The sequence below is a fragment of the Carlito syrichta genome, unplaced genomic scaffold (assembly GCF_000164805.1).
Source record: "Carlito syrichta isolate Samal-C Ts95f unplaced genomic scaffold, Tarsius_syrichta-2.0.1 Scaffold302075, whole genome shotgun sequence".
NCBI classification, from domain to species: domain Eukaryota; kingdom Metazoa; phylum Chordata; class Mammalia; order Primates; family Tarsiidae; genus Carlito; species Carlito syrichta.
In genome coordinates this window covers 421,783-447,010 of record NW_007246171.1, presented here as the reverse complement: position 1 = coordinate 447,010, position 25,228 = coordinate 421,783, and the positions used below count along the sequence as shown (strand labels likewise).

The window sequence follows — 25,228 nt, the reverse complement described above, 5'->3', positions numbered from 1 at the left end:
TGTTGGAGCCCTGACCCAGGGCTTGAGGTGGACTCCGTGGACAGCAGCCCTGGTTACAGTGTCATGCTGGTCCCCGGGGTCACACCGAGTTCAATGAAACATCTCAGGCCGCGCAGCTCAGTGTGGAGGTGTTTATTTGCTAATCCACGTACACAAGCTTTAAGACTCGACTATCATTTACATGGAAATTGATACCGGTAGGGACGGTCAGAGAAAATCAACAAGCCAGTCTGTGGTGGGAAGGCACAACCTGAAAATGCAGTGGGTTTGTGGGTTTCAAGAATGGAAAGAAGTAAGATGTTTCCCCACTAGGAACGCTGAAGAGGCAGCTGTTCACCATACTGCCCCTGCTTGGCTGGTCGCCGCCGCCGCCATCGTGAGCTGGAACATGGTTGCCCACAGCTCGTCTGCTGTGGCCCCACAGACGTTCCCGAGTCCCTCCAGGCCGTGTGTGAATCACAGCTGTGCTCATAGGGTTAGCCTGCCTGTGTGCCTGGCATGAACCAAAACCCTACTGATGCCAGTACGTGGAGCTGAGTTTGTGGGTGTTTCATCTTCACAAAGGTCTGGTGGAAGTCGTTTTGGCAGTCGGATCAAAAGGGAGAAGCAGCCCCCAGGGTACCATGTGCTGCACTGCCGACCCGGGACAAGCCACCGCCTTCAGGGAAGGGGACAGTCTAGCGTTGGCCCAGAGCATCACGGCTTTCCCACCATCAGGCGATGCTCTCAACGTGGGTGATGGCAGTGGGAAGGAGGTGTGGATGTGTGAATACGCGCAAACGCAAGTCCTCTCGCTGGGCAATGTGTAGTCACTAGCAGGTGCTGAGAAATGCTTTTTCTGTGGAGAAGTGCGTTGGCACACCTGCCCCTGGGCAGGACAAGGCGTGAGGAGGGAGGAGAAGCAGGAGGATAAAGGTGATGGGAACTGCGTAGGGGCCTTCTCCACAAGCATGCGCCACGCTCAGCAGGTTCCCCCTTTGTCTCCATGGAATTAATTCCATCTGTGAAAGCCAAGTTCAAAGCTCCACGCCCCCCTCCATTCCTTTCCTCCTCGCTGCCCAGAGGAAGGATTTGTTGTCACCGCATTTGACGGCTGAGACCATGTTGCTGCACTTCAGCACGCTCGTGTCCCTGGCAGACCAGGGTGCTGGGGTCGGAAGGGAAAACACAGGTCCTAGTGGAAGGAAGCCGCTGTGTGCACTCCTCCCTTGGGCCCCTCCTCCTCTGCAAGCTGAAGCCGCGATCTGGTGTGGGCTTCGTGGCAGAAGCTGATGGAAGGCTCTGGCCTAAGGTGTTTCGACACAAGTGGCTATGTTGTCTTCTGTGCTCTGGTGTCACTGCTGCTGGACACTTTTGCTTCTCAATGATCAGCGTTTAACATGTAGAAAGTGTTAAAGTGATTGAAACCTCGGATTGTAGATCCAGCAGGAAACCTCACACGCAGTCTTCCACGTTGAGCAGGAGGGTTTTCTTAAGGCATGAGGCATAGTCATAGGATACTTGACTCTCTGGATCTAGGCCCGTGCTGTATCCTACTCTAAGCGCTTGGAATGAATGTGTGGCGTCGAGATGAGCATGTACACATTTTGCTAGCCTACTGGAACGATTCGCGACATCTTTTATAATCGGCGACGGACCAGCACGGTTAAGAGCATCTAACTGCCATCTAAAGTGACATTCCAGTTGTCCAGAGTTTTTCCTTCCAAGTCAAGAATGTCTTTGCCCATGCGGGGTCGTCACAGCTAGCCCCTCTCCTCAGACGGGTTGTGTCCACGTCGCCAAGGGACGGCGCATGTCTGAATTCTGACTCTGCAGCGAGTCACGCAATGCATGGCAGCCTGGGGAGGGTGCAGCCGCCGTGCAGAGAGCTGCGGGCCTGCAGCTGGCCACGCCTGTCGCCAGCTGTTAGGTCTGTTCTGGAAGGAGGAGCCCGTGCTCCAAGCCTCTTTAAAGCATTTTGGAAACGCGGCCTTTGTGGCACTTCAAAACAGGTCGGCACACATGAAAAGTGGCGTTTGGTCTCTGGGGAGTGGAGGAGCCAGGGCCGCCCGCCCTCGTGGGCTCCGAGCCCCCCGACGTGCAGCAGGCGGGGCTCAGGGCTCAGGCTGGCCGGTGCCTCGCTGGCTCTTCAGGACGGTATCCTCATAGCGGCCAGCGCCTGGGGCGGCGGGGGCCTCCAAGGGCAGCCCCTGCTGCTGGTAGCCATAGTTGACGGTCCCGCAGGGGAAGTGACGTAACCGGAACAGGGGCACCTCCTTCATGGTGGCCGTCAGTGAGGACGGCTCCAGGAGCAGGGAGGCCCCCGGCAGCCTCCCCGCGGCCACACTGGGTGGGATGGGGTGGCCTCCTTCCCGGCCCGGGCCGGCCCTCTCCAGCTGCCCCTTCTCAGCTGGAGGACTGTTCTTTTTGGCGGGTTTCTCTGTGAACCAGGAGCCGTAGGTCGGGTTCCACAAGCTGGTGGGCTTGTTCCTGGACCCCTGGGCCGTGTGCAGCTCCGATGGTGGGTTGGACTGAGTGAACGCCATGTTGACGTGTCCCCCCTCCACGGCTGGCCCCCCGGGGGGGTGAGAGGGGGGCTCCCCCGCGGGGGCTTTCCTCCCGGCCTTGCCGGGGGCCGTGGTGGGCAGGGGTGGGGGGGCGGCCGGCCCATGCTCTCCTCGCCTGGCCTGCTGGGGAGAGACCAGCAGGGGAGGAGCCCCCTCGGGGTCCTTGGGCCTGGTGGGTACCTTCTGTTCCTCCTCCACGGGGGGTCCGTATTCCACGGGTAAAGCGGTGTTGATGACGTCTGGGTCCTGGGGGAGAGAGGGACCATGACACCTCGGGGCACATCAAGGCATGTTGCGTCTGGAGAAGTGAGGGGCTCATCTAAGCCTGCTTTACAGACCAGGACACCACCCCAGGACTATTGGGAATCCTCAGCGTGGGGGCACTGGGCATGAGACCCGCCCAGAGCACTCCTCACCTCTACTACCCCAGGTCGGGGCGGGGGCTGGATGGGTCTGGAGAGGAGGTGACCTTGGCCACAGTTTGCAGGTGAATGGATTTTAGGGAAAGGAACTAAAATAATGATACCTTATTATTCCAGTCTATTCTCTCCTCCACAGTTTTTTTAACCAAAAGAAAAAAAAAAGTCTGCGTCTTTGACTTGGAGTGTGGGGTAGGGTGAGGCAGGGGAGCATGCCATGCTCAGGGACCGCCAGCTTGCAGCCTAGGTGCCTGCCCCACATGGATGGTGACACCGACCACAGCTCTGCTATATGTATCATCACATGTGCAGACAGCACGGGCCAGGACCTTCACTGGGTTGGATGTGGGGGACCCTGTGTGGAACCCTGGAAATGCCGACATGACATGATCCAAGGAAAACCATGTACAGAAACAACCTTCTGTGAGGTGCCCTTGACCGTGATGGATTATCACAGAGAAATGTGAATGCAGGGGGCAGAGGACTGGGGAACGCCGGTGGAAAAAAACTTAAAATTGGAGACAGTGAATTCAGTAATATTTTAAGCAAATTGGGAAACGCCCATTACTCGAATTTAACAGAAATAAAGCACATTAGTATTCATCATTAAAAGAGTTTAAAACTTAGAAAAAAACTACCTCTGACTCTTTAAAAAAATTCTTAAGTTCCCTCTCTGATTACTAGTAATTTCCATGGCGAGTCATTTAAAATATGCTTGTGTAAATCCACCTGCTTTTAAGAGGGATGTTAAATACTTGGAGAAAAAAATATTCCAAAGAAAGTGTGCACATTTAATAGGAGTGAGTGGATCCGATTTACATGATGACATAATAAGCCAGCCTGGTGTTAAGCAAAGTTCTTGGAAAGAACTGCCGAGCCTGACAGGTGAGGTCTGTCTACACAGCAACATCAGCTCAAGCACCGGCCCTGGGAGGGACGAGACGCCCAGGTGAGGACATGAGTCCCAGGTTGGGAAACACCTGTCCGTCTCTTGTCATAGCTAGGGAGCATGTAGAGAGGCAGTGGCCCACTGACCCCTCTCAGGCTGTTGCAGAATTAGACATCCCGGCAGAAGGAGAGGGAAGAGGAGGCTGCCTGATGGGAAAGGGGTGACCGGTGACTCGGGGAGAAGGGCCAGCCTGGAGGCAGAGGGATGTGGGAGGAGGGAGGGAGGAGGGTGCAGAGCAGGGCAGACAGGGAGGAGGGACACTCACACTCACAGCCTCCACACTCCTGCGAGGGAGAAGGAATCACTCACACTCACAGTCTCCATACTCCTGGAGGAGGTGGGTAACCGCTGATGATGAGGAGAGACTGACGGCTGGCCTCACCACCAAAGGCCGTGGGAGGGGTCTCTGCAGGAACCCCAGGGGCAGCTGGACCCCGACTGTCTCAAAGGCCCCTCCCTGTCTGTAAAGTGACTCTCTGTGAGGGTCCAGCGAAGGCCACATCATGCCTCGTGCAGTGCACGTGCTCAACACACGCTTGGGTGCTGCTGGGACTTCCCCCTGGGCCCCTGGCGAGGGTGACTGGACGTGTGACTGAGCCATGACATGCCGCCACGTGGGCGAGACTGTCCAGCCCGTCTACCTGCCGCTTGAAGGCAGCTGTGTCCCCACTCTGTGAAGCGCTGGCTTGGTCTCATGAAACACTAGGTTTCCATTGGGGCCTCGGGGACTACTGTGACTGAGTCGGTTCCCTAGCATTACCGGGTGCCTGGCACTGTCTCGTGCTGGGGCAGTGGCTAGGGCCTATCTTACACCACGAGTAAACAGCCATCAGGTGTCTCCACGCCCCTGCACCCTGTCTCTGCCCAACTTCCTGTGGGCGTCTGTGGCCGGTCATGGGCGGCGTGCCTACCTGGGTGCAATAGTCGATCCTCTCCAGGATGATGGCGAAGTTGGGCCTGTCTTCAGGCTGGTGTTGCCAGCACTGAGTCATGATCCGGTATCTGCAGGGGGAGGGGGCAGGGCAGGTCAACCGGGGGCAGCTCAGGACGCAGAGCTTGTCCCACAGTGGGTCTCTAGAGGGAAGCAGGGCTGGCATGGGCCTCAGTGGGAACTGCCCCAGGCTGCTCCCTGCTGACAGGACAAGGAAGATGCCCAGGTATAGACGAATTGCAACACCAACACTCATGAGCATGGACGTCCTGGGGGCCACATCCAGCGTGGCTCCTCTCAGTCCCTTCCTGAACTGAGGCCACTCCTGGTACGGGGGGCTTTGTTGCCACCTCCCGCCTGCCGGGCTTGGGGAGGAGGTGAGACTCGTGGCAGAAAACCAGGGTGCAGGGGCAGAAAACCAGGTTCAGACGTGGCACCGCGGGGGGAGCCTGGGATGCAGCGTCCTGGGAGGCGCTGATGGGTGGACCTGGTGAGCCCATAGCCCTGGCCAGTCGGGGACAGGGCATGTGCACTTCACAGCCCCGAGGACCAGCCCTGCTCCCTGAAGGCACTGACACGTTCCCCCCTTGGGGCGTGTTAGGCTAGGAGGGCCACCACCCTTCATCCCGAAGGTACACGTGTGGCCCCAGGTGGCTGAAAAGAAAAGCTGTCCTGGGACTAGTGGGAATCCTGAGAGTGCTCACACGGGCCCGGGGCAGTTCTTGGGGGGATCCATCCGTCCTCCGCCAGTGACGAACTCCAGCACCTCCTGGTTGCTCTTGCTAGGGTACGGCATGTATCCAAGTGAGAAGATCTCCCACAGCAGTACGCCAAAGGACCTGCACGCAGATGGAAGCGGGGGTGAGCGCAGACGTGCCTGCGTGCACACTCACAGGCATCCATGGCCACACACACGCACACTCACACACTCGCACACACAAACACAATCACACACACGTGCATATTCACATACGTGCTCACAGGCACACTGACACACACATACTCACACATACATTCACATGCATACACACACAGATGCACACATACACTCACACACACACCCTGTACATTTTGTATATGTTATATCTGTTTTCGTTATACCTTTCTCCATACTCGAGAACTTTTAAAAAGCAAAAAAATAAAAAAAGAATGTACCATGAGGCATTCCACTAAAAGAAAACCACTATTATTTTTTTGCTTCTGTCAAGTTTTTGTCGTGTATTTTTGTTTTCACTTAGTTGCAGTTACATTCAGTATGCAGTTTTGAACCGTGTGTGTGTGTGTGTGTGTGTGTGTGTGTGTGTGTGTGTGTGTGTGTTTCCCATTTCATCAAGATGTAAACACTTTCCATGCTGATGCGTTTTTTGTTTGTTTTTTGTTTTTTTGAGTTGGAGTCTCACTCCGTTGCAAAGGCTGGAGTGCAGTGGCACGCTCACGGCCACCCCAGTGTCGACATGCTAATCTCTGGCGATCCTTCCACCTCAGCCGTAACTACACGTATGCACTACCATGCCCAGGTAATTTTTGATTTATTGCAGAAACCAGGTCTTGCCTAGGCTAGTCTCAAACCTGCGAGCTCAGGCAATCCACTCTCCTCGGCTTCCTAAAGTGCTGGGATGACAGGCTGAGCCATCAAGCCCAGCCCTGATGCGTTTTATAGAAAGAGTTTGCCATGGCTGAGAAGCATTCCTTTGAGTAGCTGTGCCACCATTAGTCTTGTCGTGTCCACATTGTATTCAACTTTCAAAATATTTCCAATATGGCGATGAACATCTTTTTGCATGTTTAGGTGGAGGACTTCTCTTGGGATACATTCTCTGAATTATAACATCAGGATGATCTAGCCAAATGTAGGATGGCTCCAGGAGAATTATTAGGTCAGAAGGATGCCAAGCCTGAGGGGCTCTTGTGCCCGTGGTGGCTCTGACTCCACGTGTCGCCCTTCCCCTCCTGGTGTTGTGCCCGAGTCCGGCAGACCCGCTCCCAGCAGTGCGTGTTCTGATAAAGGCTGAGACCTTTCGCTGAATTTAAGGCAGAAGGAGTAGGATCCCTTCCTGTGTATCTTACCTTGATAACTGACGTGGCTGGATGTTCTCCCAAGTGCTCATCAATCTGTTCCATTTTTCTCCCATGAATTATCTGTGCGTATCATTTGCTCATTTGTATCCACAGGGCAACTGTTTTGCCATTTTCTTTCTGATCTATAGGCACCCTTGATAGATCAGAGATGTTGACCTTTTATCAAAAACTCAGACACTTCTGTTTGTTGCTTTCTGACTCGACTCTGGCGTTCCAAGGATTTTTATGTTGAGGAGGTCAAATCTATTTTTAAAAAATTTTGTGATTTCTCCCATTTGCTTTATAGTTATACGATCCTCTTTCCACCAAAGATGAGATAGACCTTTTCTATGCTAGTTGTGTGTGTTTTTTTCGCTTCTCAAATCTGGCTGGAATTTAACTTGGTATCTAGTGTGAGGTAAAGGGATTCATTTTCCAAACAACTGCTTTTCTGACAGTGCTTCCCCTCACCATCGACTTGGAGTTGAAGCAGGCCTAGTTCTGGCCATCACACCATCTGTCATCGGTTTCCTGCCTTCATACCATTTGGCTCTGCTTTTGGGTATTTGATTTAAGCTCCAACAGGGCATTTTCCTCTTTTAGAACATATCTGTCATTTGTGATTTGTTTTAAATGAGCTTAAAGATGATTTTTATCATGTCCCCAAATCATCTCCTTTGATATTTTGACTAAAACATTAAACTCTAAATTCGATCATCAGCTTTTTGGTAAAGAAGGCCTCCCTCTGTTTTAGTATCTTGCTGGTGTTTTCTGACACTAGTAAACACTACCACAGACATCAGACAGCACTGCAATCCCTCCAGCTTCTAGGGAACATGTGGTACTTACATTGTCATCATCTTGGTGGAATTTCAAAGACTCTTGAGCAAAGGACTGGGCAAAGATATTTTCTGTATTTTTCAGATGAGAAGTGCAATGAGCCGACACAGACTGGACCCATAATCAGAGCTTGTGATTCTGCTACTCATGGATTGCCTGGTGCCTGTAGTATTCGTTCTGCTCGGTAGTCTTTCTGCCCTCCGAGGCAAAGCAAAACAGGCAAAATCAAGTAAGCAAGAAACGACATCAAGGCCAGAAGAATCGCAGCTCTGTGTCTTCTGCTTGCCCAGGTAGATGAATCCAGATCATGGCATCCTTGAGAGAACCACTATAGAGACTGCTGTGGGGGCTTTCTGTTTTTGGCTCAGAGCTCACAGGAGCGAGAAGAAGGACTTGGGCATAGCACTGACCCATGGGAAGCAGGTGGTCATATTTGCAAACACCTGGTTACATCTGAATTCCAGATAGACAGCAAAGACTATTTTTAGTATAAGTTGACCCCAAGAATTATATGGGTCATGCTTACAAAAAAAACTATTGGCTGTGCCTGTGGCCATTTTTCAACTGGCCATTTGTGTTTTTCAGGCAGTTCTGCATTTTGTATGCCAGCGTGTTCTCACTCACCCGTGGGCCTGTTCTAAGCAGGAGCAACAAAGTATTCCAAGGAAAGTCAAGACAAGTATTAAAAAGCCCACTCTTTCTCTTGGTGTTCAAGTTGCTCTGCCTGAAACGATAGACATAGTGTACATTGCTGCTGTTTAAACTTTTACATCTTTGAATCCATGATAAGAATCGGTGAAAAGGTTCAGAACCACAGGCTGGGCTGTGCCTTCGAAAGCTCTGATTTATTTTCCTTTCGTCCTGACCTGAAGTGGAGGGCATCCCTGGGTGCGGTGGGTGAGGCGGGCTCTTGGGAGACACCCGAGCCTACAATCACCCTGTCCTCAAATGTCTGCCCAGCCGACCGCATGGTCCCTTGCAGTCCTCTGAGTTGCAGATCCCAGGGCGGATGCCCACTCGTCTACACTGGCCAACTCTAACAGGCAAGTCAAGTTCAACTCGCCCTTCAGGACTCCTACAGCCGAGCCCCCACCTCCATCCTTCAGCTTACTGCACCTCCGCCCCAGCCTGACTCAAGCCCCAGGCCTGGGAGTCTCCCTGTCTCCGTTCCGCACCTTGGTCCCCACCAGGGCCAGCAGTCCTGTGAGATCAAGAGATCTAGAATCTGACTGGAATCTGACACATGGTGCTCACTGCCACTGCCATCTCCTCGCTGCCATCACCTCCACTCATTACCCCCACGCCCAGCCCCATGCCCACCCACGTGCAAGATGTCCCTACCAGGCTTCCCTCCTCACTCACCCGCCTCCAGCAGCAAGAGGAATATTTTCAGAAACAAAGGTCACAGCTCACTCCTGCTCGCAGCCCTTCCCAGCACCCCGGTGCTTAGGGTATGACCCACCCCCACCTGGGTTCCAAGCCCTGCCCTGGTGTCCCCTCAGCTCTGCCTAGGGCTCTGTCACTCTTCCCAGTCCTGGCAAGCGCAGGCTCTTCACCCCGTGCCCGCCCCCCATCCCCAGATCTCCCGTGGTCTGCCCTCGTGCCTTTCAGGTGTTGCGGCCACCTCCTCCGGGGAGCCTTCTCTCTGCCTGTTAGTCTCAGGGTCCTTCCCGGACCCTGAAACCAGGCCATTTATTCATGGAAGCATTTTCATTATGACACGAACTGAGTTCTAAAAGGTAGAATTGTGGCCTCGATGTCCATGTACCAGAGGCTCCTGCCTCACCTTGACTGCCCTGCCCTCCCTTTCTTTGTGAAGCAAAACAGTGGACACAGGGAGCCCAGCCGGCCCTTCCTCCACCCTCTCTTTGCAGCATGCAGCATGGTGGCCGGGTCCTTCTTCCCTCCTTCCCTCGTGTTTCACATCTGTAAAAAGGATGTGAAGCCCTAACGATGAACAAGCCCCCTTATCGCCTCGGGTTCTGTACCGCGAGATTGTACGTAATGATACCCACTCCCTGACATCCGCTCCCTCTGAATCTTGCTTAGGGTCCATCGATGGGGTCACCTGCAGGTCTAGTGTGTTCTTTCCTGCTGCTGAGGTGTTTCCCTGACACGAGTAAACCGCTGCGTGTTGACCCCTACTTGAGGGCTGGCCAGGCTGATGTGGCTTTTTCTCTATTGGAAACAAAGTCCCAGGACACATTCTGGCCCAGGTCTGTGGATATCTACCCCCCTTGACTGTAGACACCTGGTGGTGAAACTGTGGGGTCCCCGGCCATGTGAGTGTTCAGGACGACCCTAACTACTTAGGTTCTTTTCCCTCTGGGGCGAGTTAGGCTGCTCTAGCTGGCACATGGTGGAATCACCTGGAAGGCTTGTGGGACCACTGCTGGGCACGCCTGAGCTTCTGCTTACACGGCCTGATGTGGGACTGGGAATGTGCGCTTCCAGCAAGTTCCCTACTGATGCCGCTGAGCCGAGGACCGAACCTTGTGATGCCCTGGGTCAGGCTGGACCCAACCTTGCCGGCTGATGAACAACTAAGGTTCTGGCTCTCGCCACCCAGTGCGGGTCAGGAGGGGCCTGTGGCCCGACAGCTGCTCATGTCAGGACAGTGTCTCGACGGAGGCCGTTCTAGCGGGGAGATGCTTGTCCCCTGCCTTCCTGCCTTCTCTGTGATGCTGTTAAGACATTCAGCGCTATCTGGATGCCCATTTATCTCTGGTCATTTTATTAATATTTGTTATTTCAGTGTTCCCCTTGCTTTGACAGAATCTTTGTCACCACTGCTGTGACACTTCCCGATGAGTGCTCTTGTGTGGCTTTCTACCACCATGCAGGGCACGTGGTGGCACTTCCATTCTGGGAGTTCATATCCTGGCCTGGGAAATCTTGGGTTATTTTCTTCGTTTTCTCTGTTCCTTCTTCCTGGGACTCCTCTTTGTCAGCTAATCGGATCTGTTGGTCGAATCCTCTTAATTCTCTTACCTTTTCTTATGTATCCCATCTCTTCAGGGTTGTGCCATTTTCTGGGAGATTTCTTTATCTCCACATCCCAGCCCGTATATTATGTGTAAATTTCTGTCTTTATATTTTAAAACAATAAACCTTATATTTTTAGAGCAGCTCAACTAAGAGTCCTCACAGAAGTCACACTCCGCTCCTGCTATTTTTAGCTTCACGTGCGTATGACACATTTATCACAAATCATGAACCACTCTTAAGGCGTTATTGGCTAAAGCCCACACATTCTCCAGGTTTGCTTACTTTTCACAGAATCTCCTTTTTCTCCCCCAGAGTCCCTTGGGGACACCTCCCTCCGTTGAGCCATCTTGTGTCCTCAGGCTCCTCTGGACTGTGACACCTTCTCAGACTTGCTGGGTCTTGATGACCCTGGCAGGTTTGAGGACTGGTTGGGGGCTTCGTGGAATGTCCCTCGATAGGGGTCTGTTTGTCTCAGGATTAGTAGGGGGCTGTGGGGCTCAGAGGAAGCCCACGGGATGCAGTGCTTTCCCATCCCTCTGTGTCCAGGGCACGTGCCACCAGTGTGACTCAGCATGGCTGACAATGGCCTGGAGCCACTGCCAAGGCTGCCTGCCAGTCTACCCCGTGAGTCTCCCCATCCTTCCCATCACCTGTGGAAGGGAGCTGCTGTGTCAGCCACATGCGTGGAGTCATGGCTTCTCCTGCGGGCTCCTCGCTTCCTGGTTTTTTTCCCACGGGTTTTCTCCCCCAAAAGTATTGTTCTCAGTAACCTTTTACCTACCAGTCATGGCTGCCATAATTTGCCTCATCTTTCTATATTTCTCTTCCTCCAAGTTCCTTTCCGTATGTCTGTTTTCTTCAGTTTAGAATCTTTTCTCCAGTGGGTGTTGATTCCTGGGTGGCTGTATTTTAGAACTGGGGTATTCAGGGGCTGGTGGAAAGTCCTACAGAAGGGAGTCTCGTCGCTAGTGGGCAGCTAGCTTCCTATTTCCTGGGTACATTAGTCTTCTGTGATGATTGTAAAGAAATGCCACACACTTGGTGGCTTATAACAGCACAGGCTCATTCTCGGACAGTTCTGGAGGTCGGACACCCGAAGTCAGTATTGCTGGGCTGAACACGGGTGTTGACAGTTCTGTGCCTCTCCGAGGCTTTGGGGAGAGTCTGCTTCTGCTGCTCCTGGTGGCGGTTGGAATGCCTGACCAGTGGCTGTGTCCCTCCAACCTTTGCCTCTGTGGTCACACTGCCTCCTCTCCCTCTTTCTTCTCTTACAAGGACCCTTGTTCTGGCGTTCAGGGCCCACCCAGATAACCCAGGACAGCCACCCCAGGCCAAGACCCTAAGCTTCATTATAGCTGCGAAGACCTCTGTTCTTGTGCAATGGCCATGTCGGTTTCTGGGAGTGGGCCCTGACACCTCTGGGTGACACCATTCAGCCCATACACTGGGCAGCCCCTTGTCCGTGCTGTGTCTGTGGGTCTCTCATCACTGGCCAGTTTCAAAGAGAAGCTCTGACATCCTGCCCGGCTGCCAGTGTTTCTGGTGTTGAGGGGACATGGTGGGGAAGGCGGGGGGATGACCAAAGAGGCTTTAGTGTGGTCTCCTGGGAGAAGGAGCCCCGCCTTGTGCCAACAGTGAAAGAGGACTGTCAGGAAGCTTCAGGGGCTGCGAGAAGGGGCTGGGGGATGCCATGACTCCCTAAACAGGCCCTTGAGCCATTTTCCTGCTTACTGCACCCTGTTCCCAGTTCCTGGACCTTTCTGGGTGCTCAGGCAGGGTGAGCCAGCCTGCGCCGGGCCCTGGCTGTTGGGTTAGACACCCATGTCCCCGTCTCCTCAGTGAGGCCCACATGTCTGTGCACCTCTCACTTGGGAGGCGGAATGATGCCACCAACAGAGTAGGGTCCTGATCCCAGACTGCACCATTGCTAGCTCGCAAGAAAAAGGATCCTGTGGATGTGAGGAAGCCGAGGCCCTCCCAGTGGGGTTGTTGCTGGTCTGGTCTGGATTTTGGCCCTCTTGTCCCCTGTGTCCTTGTGGAGTTTGAGCTCCTTCTCCTGGTGTGTGTGGACTTGGTGAGGGAGCCTGGGCTCAACCTGCCCTCGATTCTGTGTGGCCAGCACCCTTGGGCCCTCAATTGGCCCAAGAGTACCACTTGCAGGCCGGGGACCGGAGGAGGGTGGAGACTCACCAGGTGTCCGTCTTGGAGGTAAAGACCCCTTCCATGAAGGCCTCGGGGGGCATCCACTTCACGGGCAGCATGGCGCACCCGCCCTTCCGGTAGTAACTCGCCCTGGGGGGAGAAGTGGAGGGCCAGGCTGGGACCCGCAGAGGGCGCAGCACCAGCCCTGCCGGGATACCGAGGAAGGCCCATGGGTAGAGTTGCCCGGGAAAGGATGACATTCACGAGGGTCCTAGGGGCCCGGGAGGAGAGTGGACACCTCATCACTTCCTTAAGAATGCCGGTGTAGGGCATCCCCTTCGGGTCTCCTCCCACTGTGGGAGTTTTTCTGTCCTCTCAGTAAATCCTGCTTTCCCAAAAAAAAAAAAAAATGCCGGTGTCATTTAACAGGACAAAACGGCAAGCAAGCGGCATGGAAGACGAGGTCTGTGCTATGGCCCAGATGGAACAACACACTCCAGCCTCATCAGAACCATGTGCTTCTGACGACCTGAGGCCTCGTGGACCTGGAATGGGAGGGGGAGCGGACTCGGGTCTCTTGGTCCAGGTTCTTGTGGCACCTGGCACTTAGTTCAACTCAGGCCCTCGGCCATCGGTGACTGCTGTAGAAGCTGCCTCCTAGGTTGCCCAGACATGCAGCCTCTTGGGTGCAGACCCCCCTTGCAAGAGAGGTGGGTTCCTGTCCCAGTTTTTATCAGTCACGTCATGAATGCAACGCACTGATAAGATCAGCATATGGGCGCACCTCCCTGTAAGCCACTGCATGCTGGTTGGGTTCACGCCTGTCTGGGTGGGCTGCAGGGGTGACTTCCTGCCAGCTGTCTATACACCTCAATAAACATGGGCTAAATAAGGAGCTACCTCAATAAACACGGGCTAAATATTGGGTGTGGGTCAGGACCTCTGCTGCGTGCCAAGGGTACAAGGCATAATCATCCAAGGACATGGTTTAGCGGAAGAAGTGGCCGCAGACGCTACTGCAGCGTGGCTGGCACCACACACCCCGCTGGAGGGTGCAGGAGACCAGCAGCATGAACGGAGACCCACTGATCCTCCTTGGGGTGGCCAAGGCACAGGAGCACTACCCAGGAGTGACCAGAGCCCCTGGGAGGCCGTGCCCACTGTGAGCTGTGCAGAGTTCAGGTGGGCGGGAGGCTGTGGACAGGAGGTCGCCAAGGTGCCTGGAGCCAGCACTGGGAGCCATGAAGCTCAGGCTGGGGGACCAGCTGGGCCAAGCCAGATGCCTAAGGGCCCAGAGGTTGGCACAGAAGAGAGGAAGTTAAACCAAGCTCACTGTGAAGCTTCTTCCACATCAAGCATCCATGCCATTCTGTGTTTCAGAACATGGCAGGATTGGTGTTGGAGCCAGGAAGACAACCCATCCAAGGACTTGGAGTCGGCTATTAGCAGCAGGCGGTGTGGACCTAGGTCTAGGCCTTTGCCAGGGCACTAATTACAGCTTCCCACACCCTGGAAAGGGCCTGAATAGAATTTTGGGGGGGGGGGGGGTGGGAATCACGTGAGGTCAAAGCTCATCCCGTTCACTCGAGGGGAGGGGGCAGGGGGAGACTGATCTTGGCAGGGGGCGTTTCTCCGCTCACCTATAGATGTCTCGGGCCATCCCAAAGTCTCCAATCTTGGCTACTCGTCCAGGGCCTGGACAGGTCAAGAGGCAGTTCCTGGCAGCAATGTCCCTGGAAGGAAGAAGACCCGAGAAAGTCCATGTTCTAATATTATTCCTGGGAAGGAAAATGTACAGGGTCCAGCACCAGGAGTTCACCTCCAATCTCAAGTTCACACAGTTCCCTCCTCTGCCCTCTATTTCTCTTGCCACAGAACGTCAGGGTGGAACAGACAACTTCACCAGTGCTAGACCTCAGAACAGGGAAATGGAAAAAGACACGGGGAGGTGACTGAACATGTTTAACGGGAAAATAATAATGAAAAGACTTACAATAGGAACCAGAATCCACTGGCCTTCCACTCTCGCTAAGCACTGCTGTAAGTGTCACTGTCGAGCTTCCTAGCTAATCCTCAAAACAGCTCTATACGACGCAGAATGCTATTATCTCCTGTTATCGTAAACAAGGAGGCTAAAAGCAGATAATACGGGGCTAAAGAAATGCTATTTGGCCATAGCCAGATTCCATGTACACCGCTGGCTGGTTTCTGCCAGCTGTTTGAAGGAGTGTTTTAGAACAGCATGACTTCCATGAGATTACATTCAAGCCTTTCAAGAAATTCTCCAAGGTTTCAAATCTCTAAAAAATAAGCCACGGTGGTTCTCCTGTGCTTGGCTTGGTGTAAAGCCTCTGCTAAGTCCCATGCCCGAAGACTCGCTTCTTTCAAGTCACAGCGTGGCCTCCTTTGCGCCAGGCTCCAGCCAGATGGCCTGTTTTCCCATCATGCCTCTGAGACAGGATCAAAAGCTTCCCGAGACTCATCAGCTTCTCCTGAATGACTGAGAACCCCTCCTTGATGTGCTTGTGGGGGTGACAGGTGCAGCCAGGGGACATCAGGCATGGATCTCCTCTTATAACATTGAAGTCCTGCACAGACAGAACAGAAGCCCCCAGCTGACAGGTGGTGCTTCCATGGTTAATGGGTCTCGCGTTTTGGTCCCTGGCTTGGAGAGGATGTGGAGAGCACGCAGCTGGCTGCTGAGACCATATGAAAATATGGGATCCCGACATGGGCCGTGGCATGGGACACCGGAAGAGTGGGTCAGGGTAGGGGAAGGTTCACGCTGTAGATACCACTGACCTGGTCTGGAAGGTGCAGGTTGAAGTTTGAAGTGTCCCCATAAGCCATAAAAGCATAATGTACGGGGCATCAAAAAGAAGAACAATGGTTGACTGTACAGCCACTTATTCTCAAGGGAGGAATGGCCGCGCAGGCCAGGAACCATATTTACGGCTCCAGAAGAGTCTTTGCGTTGATGCGTGTGGCATGGTCATTTAGAAAGGTGATCTTGAACTTCATGGCAAGAGAGTAAATGTAAAGCCACAGAACACACCGAGAGTTGGCAGAATGATACGTCATTCTTGAAATGGCAATAAACCATGTCCAAAGGGTTATGGGTGATCTTATGAGCAACGGACGCATGCAACTCTGGCGAGGAGTTCCACCCTGAGATCAGATGGTGACCGGGGGTACAGTCCACACACCTTCAGGGTGGATACGTGGGGAGGGAAGAGGGGAATGAGAAGCCACCCTGCATGAGCGTGGACTGTGGACCCTCTAGCCAGTTGGAAGATGGGGAAGATGCGTTCCTAATATGAATGAACAATCACCCCAACAGGAAAGCTTCGACTGAGATGCACAGTCTCTGCTGGAAGTTTCCTTTTGCTTAAGATGAATCATCGGATACATTCTTGGTTTGGTCTCTCACAATTTAATCTCTTAAAAAAGATGAGAAAGCAACAGGCTCGGATTCTGGGATCTAATTCTGGCCTTCAGAAGTGATTTCCAGAGAGGAAGGACAGGCAGAGCACTGGGTGTGATCGACATGTGGGGACCCCAGGAGAGCAGGTTTATAAGGGCAGAGGGCAGATGGCGGTGACATCTGCCAGAGGATCTGTGTGCCGTGGTGACCAGCATGGGTGGAGACAAAGCAGAAGAGGCCACACACAAAGCCAAGGGACACATTGTAGGTCACCAAGCGACACTGGCTGCTCTCCGAGGAAGGCAGACTTGAAAGACACGGCAAAGGCGGCAAGAGGGTTCTCACCGATGACGATTTCCAGCAAGAGCGCCACCTGGCCTCGACTGAGCAATGGCCGAGCCCAAAGAGGAGGCTTATAGAAGGTTCTGGGTACAAGGGAAAGGACAAGAACCTGGCTGACCTGGCTTCAAAGCAGATGGTGGGCTGAGTCCGAGCTTCTCATCTGCTTCTGCTGTTTCTATCCAGAAGAAGGACCCACTGGCAGGAAAGGACTGGACTCCAGAGGAGACTGAGGCATGACTGTGGGAGGAGGCTCTCTTGAGGGACCACTGCCTTCAGTCAGGAGTGACTTGGGCACTCAGGCTGGGCCTTCTGGTCTTTGTTCCTCATTCCTATTAGAAGGCACAGCTGTGACAGTCTTGCACGTCTCCTCCGTCTAGTCTCACTCGGCCTCTCATTTCCTGCTTTGTACTTTGTGTTGTCGTGAACATGCCTTCAGCTCTTTGAAGACACCAGTGGATACGTGACTGTGAGTTTTCCAGGTTGTACTTACTGAGTTAGAAGCCAATCACTAAGGAAGTTTTGCAAAGAGCCCGACGGTCTCTCTTACTCCCCAGGCTTCAAACTGTCCGCTGGGAGGGTCACCAGCATCCCCCACAAGGAAGGAAACGCGTTGTCAGTGATGTCAGCGCATCGAGCGTGGGCACGGGGTCCCAGGCCACACAGCTCCCAAACACGAGGCTCTTTTGGTGGAATAAATGAAGAACAGGAGTCGTCACCATCATGCTGCACTTCGGAGTGTTCCAGAAAAGATGAACATGTCCAACAAACACTCGACGCCGGACATGAAGGTGAACGGGCAGGTGCGTGGCCTTGGGCTGTCCGCTGTCACTCATGGAACTTCTCTAACTTCCCATGGGAAGACAGGCTTTCCCGAGGGGGTCCTCACAGTGGCACAGGTCATGAGCATTCGGGGGGCAGGCAGGCGTCCTCACCAGTCAGAAAGAACCTGCAGTTCTCCAGCCTAGGCGAATGTTTCACGACCCATTTCACATCGGGGCGACGGAAGCCCCGAGGGAGTAAGTTCCCGCTCAGAGACAAGGGAAGCGGACTCACCCGGCTCTTCTGGAGACATTCTGGCCTTGAGCTGTGGGGGGAACACACGTGGCAGAGACCACGGCCGTGGACTCACCGATGGATGAAGTGGTTTTCCTCCAAGTACTGGCAGCCACAGGCGATGTCCCGTGCCACGTGCAGAAGGTCCAGCATGGCCAGGGAGGAGGGCTGGCTCTACGGGGACAGAGGGGGCACTCAGGAGCACGTGGGGAGGGGACGGGGCACGTGGGTTTGAGCTCCAGAGCATGCGGCTCCCTGGGGGTCTTGGCCCTGGCTGCTTGCTAGACCACCTTTGGAAGAATGCCCACGGGAGTCCATCTTCTGGGTGGCACCAGTATCAAGCATTTGCAAGAGTCCCGGGCCCTGCAACGCACACCCAGGGCAGGGCAGGAGTCCTTCCCTTTAAGTTCATTCTGCACGCTTTCCCCCTCCAGACATCATAAATGTCTGAACATCTGTAACCCTAAACCCTGCCTGCAGGGAAACCAGGGAGGACAGTGTTTTAAAAAATCCTCCCCTTAAATTTCTTAAACGTATTTCATTCTCCCCCCAACTTTTACTTTTTTTGTAGAGACAGGGTCTTTCTATATTGCCCAGCTTGGCTGCAAACTCCTGGCCTCAAGACAGGCGTGGCCAGCTGGACTCGGGGTCACCCAGGTGCTGTGTTTGTCATTTAGAACCACTGTCCAGATGACCTGGTCCAACCCTCGGGTCTCACCTGTTGACTGCCCTGGTTGACTGCCCTGGACCATGGGGTGTCTACTGGTCCAACTGGGGTGCCCCCTAGGTCACCTGTGCAGATACTAAGATTAAAGATTGACTGCCTTAGACCTCGGGATGTCTCGTGGTCATCCAGGTCCCCCAGGTCACCTGTGCAGATACTGAGATTAAGGGCTAATTGCTCTAGACCAAGGGTATCTCATGGCCAGCTGGGGTCCCCCAGGCATCTTCACTTTCAGGTTCGCTCCCCTCCACCCGACACATGTGCAGCACATTTCTACGTATCTCATCACTTTAGCGTCCTGTAAACTACAAGGTTGGGACATTCAGGCATTGTCATTGCTACTCGAGACAGCAATAGAATGAGTGGCCACAGTGGCCGCCCCAGGCCAGCCATGAGTCGCCGGCTTGGCAGGCATGGACTCCCCCCTCTGTGTTTGTCTCTAGTCTGATTTTCCCTCAGCCACAGTCAGGAGGGCCCAGCCTGCAGAATGCATTGCATAAGACCTGCATGAGCCCCTCAGGGCTGGGGCTTGGCCGCTGCCTCTGGCCCTTCCCTGTCCAGCCCCCACATCCAAGCAGAGGTCGTTCCCGGGCCCTGTGGAGAGGTGTTCCCAGGCTGCCTGCTCGCTGCCCCCATCCCTGCACCTGACCTGGCTCAGCCTTGGTGCCGGGCCAGCTGTCACTCACCGGGCGCGGGCGGGTCTCTCGGAGGAAGGACTTGAGGTCGCCCCCGGCCATGAGCTCCAGCAGGATGAAGCGGGGCAGGGCTTGCAGGCTTACCCCGATGCAGCGCACGATGTTCTGGTGGTTGAATTTGCTGGGGAGCAGAGGGCGTGTGAGGGACTCAGCTGAGCCATGGCCAGCTCATCTCACGGAGGAGCGAGGGGAGCCCTTGTGCAAAGGCCTCCTGCACACACGGCCCGGCTGATTCCCACTGGGATCTGGCTGCCGACTGGACAAGGATCCTGCAGGCTGAGCTCAGTGCCAGGGAGTCAGGGCGGGAGGAGGTTCAAGGCTCTCGGGGGGAGAGCTGGGCAGCAGGTGTCCCTCCGGGGAGTGGATGGCGCTGGGGCCAGGAGGGCTTCCCGAGGACAGCCCCAGGTGCGGGTGGGGAAACTGCTTCCCAGAGGGAGGCATGGGGCCAGGTAACCCAGGCGTGACCAGTGGGGAGGAGGGATGGCCTCGCGTCCCCTCAGCCCTGAGATTCCTCAAGGGGTACGGGGAGACCTTGGATTCGGGTTTTCTTGTTCACACGATGATGCTCTGGGGATGCATAGGGCTGTGGGGCAGGGAATGCCGCATAGGTCCACACACGTGCACACACGCACACAGTGGGAAGACGGGTGGCCCCATGCCACGCCTGAGGCTGAGTGATCAACAAGTGGTGAGGCTGAGTGGCTGGGGCCTCCTGCCCTGCGACCTCATACATGGCAATGTTTGGTCAACAATCACGCACTGCACGGATAACTGGAATATAAATGATAGCCCGGTGTGGACCCCACACTGGTCATGTGTCAGCTCGTGTGCTTCCAGCCCCCACAGCTGTGTCACTCATGCGGCCTAGCCTCATTCCCCTGCCTCTTCCACAGGGACCCCCAGGCTGCCCCTGCCTGTCAGGGGGTCCAGAGTTTCCCCCTGCAACTGGGGCCAGGAGCCCCTCCCAGCCTGGAGGCCAGGCAACTTACTCCTCCTCGAGGGACCCGCTAATGGCACAGCTGTCCCGAGGGTCTCGGCCCAGGGTTTCTCCATTGAAGTCCAGACCCTGGAGCCACAAGGCGGAGGGCCCACGCAGAGACACAGCCCTGCCGACCATGCAGGCCCAGGGTGGGGCATCTAAGGCTAGACCCCAGGTCCTTGGAGGGAGGGGATTTCTGTTTCTGTCAGGAGGCCATATGCTCTGTCTCAGGAGGGAGTGGGGCGACAACGGCCATGGGTACCAACGGGGACACTGGTGGAGGCAGAGAGACGGCAGCGGCATGACTGGGCCGCAGGACTTTTACCGAGACAGCGCGGGGGTTGTTCACTCAGGGAAGAGGTGACAGGAGACATGGGTGTGCCCTGCAGGGGGAGGGATGTCGGGCAGGTGTGCCTCGGTGGCCTACCTGATGATGAGGGCTTCCATGAGGAAATCTAGCTCGTCCTGCTCAGAGCACACCTCAGGCAGTGTCTGGGACAGAATGTGGGGGGGACGGCTGTGAGCCAGGCAGTGGTCTGCAGGGACCGCGGGTGGGGGCTGGCCAAGAGGGACGCCTCCTACCTTCACGGCCACTTGTAGGGGGCTGGGGTCGCTGGGCCCTCCGGACACCTGGCCTTCGTACACCTCCCCGAACGCGCCGTGGCCCAGGCCCCTGGGTGGAGGGACCACACGGTGAGGCAGTGTCCTACAGGCCATGACGTGAGGCAGCCAGGGCCCAGGCTAGGGCCACCGTGAGTAGGTGGACTCGGGTGGGTGGGGAGCACGCATACCCAGGGGCATCCCTCAGGCTGGCCTCCCTCTGGGCCCGGCCTCCCTGTCTGCATCTGAACTCAGGTAGGAAAGTCCCACCAAGACTCAGGACAACGGCACGGGCTTTATTCATTCATCAGGGACCAAGTCTTTGACAGGTGCCAGCGACAGAGGTGATAAAACCAAGGCTCACTCTCCTTGGGAGGGGACTTATCGCGGGCGGACATGGCTAGGGGTCTTGTCGGGTGACAGAGGAACATTTGGGGCCTGGAAGCTGGGGGCCCCTTGCCCCTGAGTGGGGAGGGCCGGGAGGGTCGGGAGGGTACCCGGATGGGCTTCCAGGACAGCCCTGGCCCTCCCCAGCCCTCCCCTCACTGAGTGCGCTCCTGGACATCAGGGTGTGGCACAGGCCAGCGCCCCTGTGGCCCTGGACGTCGCACCCAGCTCCTGGGTCTCCGCAGGCCTCGGGGTGCTGCGGTGTCACCCAGCCCCACGCCGCACCCCTCCCGACAGCGCGGCCTCACCGCAGGAGGGTGATGTGCCTCCGTGGCACCTCCTTCAGGTCGCTGATGGACGAGGTCTTGCCGGCAAAGCAGTAGTTGGGGTTGTAGTCGGTCATGATGGTGGACGTGCGGAGCTTACTCAGCTTGTACTCGGGGCTCTGCAGCTCCATCTGCATGGCCTGCAGCTCCTGGTGCTTCCGGCGGTACACTGTGGGCAGGCAGCCAGCTGCAACCCCAACGGCCACCTCCTCCAGGAAGCCCCCCACCGAGTCTTCACCTCCTCCCCAGCGCTGAGCCTTTCCACTATAAGACTAGCCATGTGACTGCAGGTGGGAGGTGGATTTCTGACGGAGGCCTTGCGGCGTAAAGCTTGAGCTCACACCCACGGAGAGGACCTTGTTGCATCACACAGGCAGAGGAGTGCGGGTCTGGGTCCTCCAAGAAGCAGATCCGGTGGGATTAGATGGGCCAGGGTTTTATTAGAGGAAATGCCTACCAGGGGAGTGGGAGGAAGGTGGGGTTGGCCTTGAGGGCCCTCTCGCCCGCCTCTCCACGCTCTGCCCCTCTGTCCTGGGGTCTTAGCAGGGAGTGTCGAGTGTCGGCTGGGTCCCGTGGAGCCATCTGTGGCCTGCAGGTCCGCCCACTTTGGCTCACTGGCCGAGCAAACACGCTCAGGAGCCATCTCTCTGCCTGGGGGGCTCTGGGGTGAGTGAAGCTGGAAGGCTACAGAGAGTGAGTGGTGCCGGGAGCCGTGCCCGCTGGAGCCCTCGAGAGCTGAGGGAAGTCTGGGGTGGTGGGCTTGGCCTTGGAAGAGTGCCCCTTGAGGCTGGGAGGCCACACCCGGGGCTGGGACTCAGAGTCGGGCTCCTGAGGGAGCTGCCCTCATCTGGTGCGGATGGCTGGGGCTTCTGCTGAGGCTTGGCCGGGGCCGCTCTCGTCACCAGGTAACCAGTTCCAGGGACCAGCAGGACCGAGCGCTGCCTGGAGCATCATTCAGACCTGCTCCCCTGACCCCCTGACCTGGGGAGCATGGTTCCTGGCGCACTCACCGATCATGATGCCTGAGAAAGTCAGGACCAGGGCGGCCACCAGGGCGGAGGTCACGACCGAGAGAATCAGTGAGAGTGGCAGGCGGGGCTCCGGGGTGGGTGACGCTGCAAGACAGGCCCGGCAGGCACTGAGGACTACGCGGCTCTCCCAGAGGTGACCAGTGGGCACTGATGACCACATGGCTTTCCCAGGGACCCAGCGGGCACAGATGACCACACAGCTCTCCCGGGGACCAGTCCCAGGGCTACCCCCAGTCAGGACAAAAGCCGCCCGCTCCTTCCCTCCCTGGAGACCTGGTCACTGCCTTTCCAAGGACTGTGGGTGGGACTAGGGTCACCCCACTTCTACAGGTGTCAGTGGCAGCCTTTGGGTGAAGGGGAACTGGCAGGGGTGGATATCAGATTCTTGATGTCCCAAAACAACCACACTGGGCAACCACAGGCTGAGGACGGAGGAATAGGTAGATACCGAGAAATGTGGGGTCTTTGGCAACCGTCCTCCATGTGACCAGATGCTCTGGCCGATAGCGACACCCTGAAGCTGAAGGACTTCTGGGTGCCCTGGGCCCTGGGCCTTGAGCACTCAGGAGCTCCTGTGCCCTCTGCAGGCCAGGCCACATGGAGGCCTTGCACTTGTACTGGACACTGCATCTCAAGAGGGACACTGTATCTCAAGAGGGACACTGTCAACTGGAATGTGTGCAGAAAGGAACCCCAGTTCGGGGGAGACATAAAACGCCTCTTGTATGAACAGCTCAGAGCAGGCTGGGGCCCTTGAAGGAGGGGGGTGCTGTCTCCACCTGCAGCCCAGGGAAGGCTGCTCAGGTGAGGAACCCGGGGAGGACCTGACAGGGATGGGGCCGGCCCTCAAGCTCCCTGAGGGAGCACGGTCTTGAAAGCAGCCAGGCTCTGTCCCTGGGGCACTTGAGTGGAGACGGGATGGCCCCTGGTGGGATGTCCGAATGCTCATGGTCTGGGCTGCAGAGGGAGCTTCAGGACGCACAAGCCACCCTCGGGAGCCGCAGCACCTTCTGTGCTTGAGTCCCACTGCCCAGGGTCAGAGTGCTGTGGGGGCAGGTAGGGGAGGGCCAAAAGTTGTACACGACTGAGTCCAGGCCCGTCCCGTTCTACCCACTTACCCACGCAGGAGACGCCGTCCTCGGCCAGCACTGTCCCATGGTCACAGAAGCAGATGACCTTGTGGCTCTCAGGGTCCACGTGGCACTCGTCCACCTCACAGTGGCTACAGTTCAGGTAGTGCTTAATGTTCACTTCCCCGTGGCCCTCCATCACTGGGGACAAGCAGGGCGTGCGTCTCGGACTGACCTGGGCAGCCTCCCCGCGCCCTCCCCAGCCTTTGTGCTATGTCCACTGCTGGCCACAGGGCTCCCTGGTCCCTGCTTATGGGTTCCCTGGCCATCAATCTTGCCTCTCTGTGGGGAAGGCGACTGGTGTGGCTGGTGAGGGGACAGACCACGGATGCCCACGTGTGTGTGTGTGTGTGTGTGTGTGTGTGTGTGTGTGTGTGTGTGTGTGTGTGTGTGTGTGTATGTGTGACTGCACATGTGTGTTCAGGGCTCAGCAGGCACAGGAAGGCAGGGGTGATTGCCATGTCCATACTGTGGCCTACCTGGTGGGGGTATTCTGCCCCCGTGTCTACACTGGACCACACATCCCGATTTCCAGGAAACCTGGTGAGCTGAGCCATGGGAAGATGTGCCTGCCAGGACCTGTCACGGTGCCCTTGTGTCCTGGACACACGCCAGTGGCCCCAAGTTAGCTTGCTGGGAGGCCTGGGCCAAGGAGCTTGTTCCACTACCTGGCGAGGGATACCTTTTAAGGCCGGGGTGTACAGGATACCCAGGGGACTGATGAAGGACACTCCGTCTTCCCCATCCATCTCGGGGTCATTGTTGGAGGCTGCGTCACCGCCTGTAGCAGACCAGAGAGGAGCTGAACACCAAGAGGAGGGCTCAGTCTTGACACACAGGACACCTGTGGGCATGCGGCCTGCCAGAGCCAGGGGCACCGGGGCTGGGGCAGGGGAACCGGGAGGGCAGGGAGGCTCATGGCACAGAGGCTGCCCTTGGGATGTGGCTCACAGATGTGGGTGTGGCCCTTTCCCTCAGGTCTAGGCCAGCTCCCTCGGGGCCCCCCGACCACTCGGAAGTGGCCAATGTGGGCACATGTCCAAAGTTCTAGTCTGTCCGGCTGGGACACGCCCATGGCGCCCCTTCTGGGACTGGTCAGGACAGCCATTGGCTCAGGGTCGGGGCTTGGGGGCATAGGCCCTGTGCACGGAGGCTCCCGGCCCTCCTTCCACCGGGGCTGGGCGACTTTGGGCTCCCCCCTCGGGCTCCTCCCACCCACCCAGGGCCCAGAAGGAGAGCAAGCGTGGTCTCAGCATGAGCACCTGACACACGGCACACAGCAAGACAGACGGACACACCACGTGCATGCATTTGTCCTAATCTGTGGGGGAAGCCAGCGTTGCCGGCCTCGGCTTGGGAAGGAGCCAAGGTGGGGACTGGGTTCGCGAGCCAAGGGCCAGGCCGGGAGCTCTGAGGCCTGGGGAGTGGCTCCCATCAGTCAGCCCAACAGGCGCCTTTTTGGCATCCGGGGACTGGGGCGGCAGGGGGAGTGAGGGTCCCAGAGACCAGGAAGCAGGCCCTGCAGAGGGAGGCTGGGGCTTGCAGGAGCCGGTGCAGAAAGCGGGAGCCTCCGGACAGGCTCTGGGGGAGACCAAGGGTGGTGCAGGTCTGGAAGCCTGGAGGCGGGATGCTGGCCCGGAAGCCAACACCCAGCCTCTGGCTTC

General features: G+C 56.3%; 1 protein-coding gene across 1 annotated transcript in view; it reads right to left on the bottom strand.

The window, feature by feature from the left end:
• Positions 1 to 2,093: 2,093 nt before the first annotated feature.
• Positions 2,094 to 25,228, bottom strand: part of ALK (ALK receptor tyrosine kinase) — a 430,033-nt gene continuing 406,898 nt past the window's right edge. Inside the window, exons 17-29 of the mRNA XM_008056000.1 lie at positions 24,247 to 24,345; positions 23,553 to 23,705; positions 22,414 to 22,518; positions 21,386 to 21,572; positions 20,673 to 20,763; positions 20,518 to 20,582; positions 19,103 to 19,232; positions 17,769 to 17,866; positions 14,514 to 14,606; positions 12,922 to 13,023; positions 5,550 to 5,684; positions 4,826 to 4,916; positions 2,094 to 2,792 (exon numbers count right to left, since the gene is read on the bottom strand). Coding sequence (XP_008054191.1) covers positions 2,094 to 2,792; positions 4,826 to 4,916; positions 5,550 to 5,684; positions 12,922 to 13,023; positions 14,514 to 14,606; positions 17,769 to 17,866; positions 19,103 to 19,232; positions 20,518 to 20,582; positions 20,673 to 20,763; positions 21,386 to 21,572; positions 22,414 to 22,518; positions 23,553 to 23,705; positions 24,247 to 24,345 — 2,048 coding nt within the window. The remainder of the gene's footprint in view (positions 2,793 to 4,825; positions 4,917 to 5,549; positions 5,685 to 12,921; positions 13,024 to 14,513; positions 14,607 to 17,768; positions 17,867 to 19,102; positions 19,233 to 20,517; positions 20,583 to 20,672; positions 20,764 to 21,385; positions 21,573 to 22,413; positions 22,519 to 23,552; positions 23,706 to 24,246; positions 24,346 to 25,228) is intronic.